The sequence below is a fragment of the Magnolia sinica genome, chromosome 6 (assembly GCF_029962835.1).
Source record: "Magnolia sinica isolate HGM2019 chromosome 6, MsV1, whole genome shotgun sequence".
Taxonomy (NCBI): Eukaryota; Viridiplantae; Streptophyta; class Magnoliopsida; order Magnoliales; family Magnoliaceae; genus Magnolia; species Magnolia sinica.
In genome coordinates, this window is record NC_080578.1 from 83,820,887 (window position 1) to 83,827,503 (window position 6,617).

At 36.8% G+C, this 6,617-nt stretch overlaps 1 protein-coding gene across 4 annotated transcripts; it reads left to right on the forward strand.

The window, feature by feature from the left end:
• The first annotated feature begins 590 nt into the window (after positions 1-590).
• On the forward strand, positions 591-5,596 carry LOC131248955 (protein ALTERED SEED GERMINATION 2-like). Of its 4 annotated transcripts, none has more exons than XR_009172561.1 (8): positions 591-1,144; positions 1,247-1,308; positions 1,833-2,070; positions 2,217-2,349; positions 2,454-2,621; positions 2,699-4,476; positions 4,509-4,579; positions 5,424-5,596. XR_009172561.1 is itself a non-coding variant. In XM_058249484.1 (6 exons), exons 2-6 carry the CDS (start codon positions 2,066-2,068, stop codon positions 5,427-5,429), a joined length of 351 nt encoding a protein of 116 aa, XP_058105467.1. In that variant the 5' UTR covers positions 1,182-1,308; positions 1,833-2,065; the 3' UTR covers positions 5,430-5,596. The 4 variants fall into 4 exon arrangements, 1 of the variants encoding a protein (XP_058105467.1); XR_009172562.1 differs by having other exon boundaries at positions 592-1,144; positions 1,921-2,070; XR_009172560.1 differs by lacking the exon at positions 1,833-2,070 and having other exon boundaries at positions 595-1,144; positions 2,204-2,349.
• Positions 5,597-6,617: the final 1,021 nt, after the last annotated feature.

Below are 6,617 nucleotides of genomic sequence, written 5' to 3' on the forward strand. Positions count from 1 at the left end.
ACGAAACGTGATTTTGGTTCTGGAACGGCTTAACGTTTTAAGCCATTCCAGATTTGGAACCGTACCACAACAAAAAAAAAAGAATAAAATAATATTCCAACTCTCTCTCCCGTTCCCTCACCCCTCTCTCTCTCTCCATCACTCCTGATTTCTCTCCCGCTCCCTCACTCCCTCACTCCCTCCCTTTCAATCTCTATCCCTCTCTCTCTCTCTCCCGCTCCCTCACGCCTGATTTCCCTCTCTCCCTCGCTCTCTCGCTCCCTCACACCTGATTTCTTTCTCTCTCTCTCTCTCTCTCTCTCTCTCTCTCTCCCGCTCCCTCACTCCAGATTTTCCTCCCTCTTGATCTTTCTCCCTCACTACAAGACAACATAGCATAGCCAACAATGATGTCGTTGAGCTAAATTATCTACATCAAGAGAGAGAGAGAGAGAGAGAGAGAGAGAGAGAGAGAGAGAGAGAGAGAGAGAGAGAGAGAGAGAGAGAGAGAGCTCTCTGAAAACCTTACTTATTGGACTCTCAAAAAAACCCTAGCTCAAGCTCTAGATCCTACGTTTTGCTTGCGGGAAGCAGAAGGATGATGGCCGAACATGGAAAAGGTCAGGTACGCTTACGTCTGATTCTTATCGTGGAGTTTCTCATTTCTTGGCCTTCTGTGATTTTATTTTTTTCGAAATTTCTGGCATGGATTTGAAGGATTGAGGGAAGGAATCGTCAGGGGAAGTGAATGTAGTTGGATTTCGCAAACTGCTTTTCTGTGTTTTCTTTCCTTTTTCTTATTTTTCTAGGTTTTTGTAAATGTTCTACTTCTTTGAGTTTTAGTTCTTCAGTTATTCTGAGTTAATCTAGAGATTGTAGGTTTTTTTTTTTTAAAAGGTTATTGATCTGAAGGATTCTTGGAAAATTTGCAATGACTTCTTCATATTCTGCTGTGCCTTTGAGATTACGCTCTCACCTATTTGAAATTTCTCATGCATTTGGGAAACACGCATGCTTAATCCCGATTGTTTTTATGTCTATGCAAATTCATGTCTTTTCGTTTGAATCAGGCATTTGTGGTTCTGATATCTGCTCTGATGTTCTACTGCGAATTGGTGTTGAAATTTTGAAATCTGATTTGTTCTGATGGGTACCAATCTCGCAGGTACGTTATTCACCATTTCCTTCGCGCTTCTCTCCTTCGAACCTGCTCTTCGAAACGAGGCCGATCGCCGATCAAAAAGTTATAGGTTTTCTTATCTTCCAGATCTGCAAATTGTTGAAATTTCAGCGTTTCTGTTTGAATCGGTTGTGGAAATCGATAATAAGGTTAGTGAAGGTTCGGATCTCATTTTATTAATCACAATTCAATCTCAGCTCTCTGAATCGTAGCTCATTTTCTGATCTTCAGGTCTTCATAAGCCCTAGATCTGCAAATCCACAGATTACCAGAGGATATAATACAGGAATTTGGTTCCGTTTCCTGTAAATCTGTAACTGGATAAGGATTATAGGTGAAATAGGTTCAGATCTTAGTACTGAAACAAGATTTATTGTTTTTTTTTGCCCAAAATTTTCAGTCTCCCTGTTATCTAGATCTGTAGATAAACGGATTAGGGCTTTCCTAAAAAATCTCTCATTGTAAAGAGCTCGAAGGATTGAAAAATCTGCTCCAGCACCATCATATCTTTAGCTCGGATTGTTGTCATTCTAAGCTTTTAGATCAGATCTGTTAAAAAAAAAAAGAAAAAAAAAGAAGAGGAAGAAACCATGCTCTATGTATTTCCTAATAATCTGTTATATGTATTTCCTAATCATTTATCTTAGTTGTATGCCAACAATGCAATTTCTAGGTGCCTATGCATCATCCACCATGTTCTTGCCAGAGTATCAAGCTTTGGATTGTGATCATGTTTCTGTTCTTGCTGATTTTGTGAGTAGATAATCAGTCTGAACCCTCCTTTGGGAGTCAAAGCAGGCCTTGCAAACGAGTTGTGGCCCAACTGACAAGCAAACTGTCCATCATCCTTGCAGCTACCACCTGATGCCAGGATCTTGATGGATGGAGGATATTAAAGTTGTTTAGATGGCGTTGGTAGTGTGTGTTGATTTCTATTACTGTGGATAGTTAAATGGATTAGAATACTGTTTTATTTGTTCAGCTTCCATTTTATCTACTTGCTTATTTCACTGGTTATATGAACCTTGTCTTTGTAACTTGCAGGTGGTGAGAGTAGCATGAGATACAGAGCATGTGATGTTGCGAAGCAAATGGATCTTGATCCTCTCCTCAGTGGAGCAGAACCAAGCCCATCACAACCCATTCTTTTGCCAACTGGTGCTCCCCACGACAGTCATACTTCTAGCAGGGTCCTTATTTTCTGTTGTCCTGAATTTAAATCTAATTAGCAACTTCAGCTGGCTATAATTTGTCTATCGACAAAGTATTTTCACTAATATGTTTTTTTCCCCAGCTTAGGAAGAGCTATGAATTGGTTCAAGCTGCTGAAAAATCCTTGGAAGGGCCAAACTGCTCGTATGGAATTGAAGCATGTAGTGAAGTACTAGATAGAAATGGTCCAGAAATTGGAACCAAACTTAAGCATGACTGCTTCTGTACTCGAGCAGCATTGTTTCTCAAGGTTCGTTAGAAACCCAAGTTGCTAATTGTAAAAACCCGATACGTTTAATGTTTACTAAATTTGATCATTCTTTCCAGAGGAAGTGGAAAAATGATGTTCATATGGCTATTAGAGATTGCAACAGAGCTTGAGCTATTGATTCTTCTTCGTTCAGGGCACATTTCTACATGGCTGATGCACTTACACAGGTTTTTGTTGTGTTGCAGTAGCATTTTGATTCATGTCACTACACCAAAATCATGATTTTGGAACGGAGAGGGATTTGGTTTAAATACATGGAAGCATTCCCCCCAACCTATGCCTTGTGTTTCCACACCTGCAACAGATTTCTGTAGCTATAAACCAATTCACTGGAAGGCTGCCAATTTCATTGTCCAGCTTTTATCCAAAAAAATTAATTTACATAGCACAAAAGTAGTTAAAAACTTCTCAGGTTGGAAGCGATATTTGCAATTTTCTTTTAGCTCTTAGCATTCATCAAGTTAGCATGCACCAACATTTACTCCATGCTTTTAGTAGGTATATTGTAGTTCACCAATCTGTTTCTTTTTAATTGAGCAGCTTGACTTGAATTGATATTTATGTTCCAGGGAGCCTCCCATGTATATTAGGAAGCTAAGCATGTTCATTCTTTTAAAGACATCATGCAATAGAAACTCCCATGTATATTCAGAAATTTTTTTCTTGGAAAGGCCATAGTTCTAATCATTCAAACTTTGTGTTCAGGGACATCCGTGTTTTTCCATTGTATGATGACCATCCCACCTAACATACAATCGTATTTCTTACATGGATATTTTTTTCCATGCAAAATATTCTTTTTTCCTTGATTGTTCCTTTGCGTCAACTCTAGTATTTTGCATAAACTTCAGTTTTAATTATCTTTTCTGAACTTGGGTATGAGTTTGGGTTTGAGCATGTAGTTCAATGGTAGAAAATCTGCACTACAACATTGAAACCTATGGTAGTCTAGCTCACCTGGATTGAATGGGAGCTGCTAACAAAGGTCTTTAAACCATGCATTCTTTTCTTTCTTATAACCATGGCCCACTTAGAGATTAGATCAGGCCAATTGGCTAGGCTGGGCCATTCATCGTTGGCCTGAGCATGGCTTGGCCATTAATTGAGCTCCACTATTAAGATGCATTTTCTGAAAATAATGTTGGTTCGCCGATCCATATCAAACTTGGACGAGAAAAAATAACAATAAAGAGAAGTCCAACAGCCTAGATTCAACAAATATATGTCAAATATATGTGGCTTACTTGATAAGAGTGCCACCTTAAAGTTTTATATATAGCATGTTTATCATACTTGCAAGCTAAAATGCTTATTGTATTGTGCAAAAACAGTTTCATATAGCCTACCTCAATGTACTTATCCCAAACAACCGGCTCTATAATGATACAGTTTGAGTCATCATTCCATCTAAAACTACTTTGAATAGATCTGTCATGGATGCCCCACTATCTTCAAATTGCATGGATTGGACAATCTCGGCAATCCAATTGGCGGACCTCTTGAATTTCAATGTTGTCTATTGCCAAAATTGTTTTGTACCTACCATTAGAAGGTCACCTTATCTCATAATCTGATATGTGAAACCCACTAGATGGATGGACTTGGTCATGGACCATTGCACCTATGTCCAGTTCAGTGCAGTGTCAGATAAGGAAATTGGTACATTGTGCTGAGGCTAGCTTCCCCATATGTAATTATATATTTACCAAAGTATTTTATGAATTTCCTTCTTGTAGTGGAGAGTGCTTATTCTACTAGTAACCTAGCTATCTTCAACTTGTACAGGCATTACATGTCCTCTAACAGTTGTATGCTATTTTTTCTTTTTCTTTCTGTTGTTTAAAAATGATTCTGTTTTGCAGGAAGATTTATTAAAAATGATTGTTTCTGTTTTGCAGGAAGATTTATGGCAGGCTGCATTTCCCGTTAGCACAGAGGTTCGTTTCAATTCATTTCTTCTTCAATCAGTACATCTGCTTTTCAATGTTATATCAAACATTGCTATAGTTCGTGTCAATGGAGTGAGCAGTAAACTATTCAATTCATGCCAGACATGCTGCCACAACTTAAAAGACTTTACATGGTTTCTAGCTGTTTCCTTAAAAAACTATATATAATTTTGTATCTTTTGAGTTTAGATCCATATTTTACACTTGGATTGATACATAATGGCTTCTATAATGTCTTTTATCTTCATTATTTATTGTTTATATTTGGCTTTGGATCGTGCTATTGCAAGAAGCCGATACAAATCATGTGCATTCATATGCTTTATATCAAAATTGAAATATTTCTGGATTACTAGTTTTTCCTATTGTTTACTCATGTTCTTGTTTTTCTGTTATTGCGGCTCAATTGGTTTTCCTTAAAAATGGTGAAGGGAAAGTGATATGCATCCCTGTTGTGGTGGCGATATGTTCACTCATTGGTGTTATCTTTTGTATTACATCTCTCAAGTTAATATAAGGCATCTCAAATTGATTGTGAAATTCACATGCTAAATCAAATGATTTTACTTTGAAAATTGATTTGGCTAGATGGTTCGGTTCATGCTCAAGTGCTCAACTGCAACTGAATTTTCTGTATTCATTCCTTTGTAACTTGGACTCAAACAATTGCATTGGTGCTGGGCGTGGATGCAATGATGTGTGCTTTGGTATAATACTACTAAAGGCGCTCATAGGGTTAGGATTTCATGGCCTATTCTTATAAGCTACTTGTTCAATGATCGTACTTCCCAATCTCATAAAGCATTAGTTAATGATTTCTATTCATTTACAGGTTTGAGGAGCAAGAGGCTCCTGGTTCAAGGTCATTCTTTACAGAGATTATTGCCTCGATATCGATATTAAGTTTTCGAAGGATGGACCATTGTAAATTTATTGTTATAAATATATATAATTTTTATTATAAAGTCGTACTATATTTGGTTAATATTAATTTTTAATTGTACTATTTTCTTTTGAGTTTTAAATATAAAAGCAGATGTATGACTTTTATTGGCTATTTCTAAATAATGAAAAATACCGCTCCTAAAATAAGGCAGCATTAAGAACCGTTCCTAAAATTTAAAATCTGACTGTTGGCAACATTAAGAACGGTTTAAAACTGTTTCTAAAATTTTGTTCCCACTACGAAATCTAACCGTTTGCAACATTAGGAACGGTTTAAACCGTTCCTAAAATTTTAAACGGTACCCGAAACGGTTCTGAACCGTTTCTGATTTTCTGGATGCCCAATGACAATTTTGGTATAGTGTCAATTTAATCCAAATTGCTAATGTAAGACAAATCAAATCACGTATGGCTCATATTGCTTTTGGTATTTATTTCTGTTGATGATGCCCACAACATGACAACTCCTATCAACATAAGATGATATACGTTAGTAGAGATCTCCAGTCGTGATATAAGCTTAATGCCTTTGTACCATGATAATCTTCTATCACTTGTATATATTTATTCCACAATCTAAATATAAAGATGGGAGTGTAAAAATATCAATGGCTTTGATTTTTTAAAATAAATAATGAAAGGAAGTTTGAAGAACATGGATGGTTGTATTCATTAGTGTTTAAGAATTGAACAATTTCACTCAAGTTCTACTAAGATCCTTAGTCGAATCACCTCGAAAATCAGCTACAAAGATTGGTTTGTTACATGATTATTTAACACAATGACTTGGAAACTGAGCTTTATGTTTGTGTGAATTGGACCATCAAAATCGCCTTCTCTCATCTTTTACTTAAGTCAGACCTTTAAAAATAATAAAATTCTGTGAAATTACTATGATGATTTTGTGACGTCTACTTCATTCATCTTGTGGGCCCATTAATTATAAGCCATGAGAAATGTCATTTGGATCCATAGCTCACGTGGGCCACACTACATATATAACTCACGTGGGCTACACTACAGGAAACAATGGGATGGGATGCTAAGCTTTGGTTTGGGTTGGACCACATATTGTGAATAT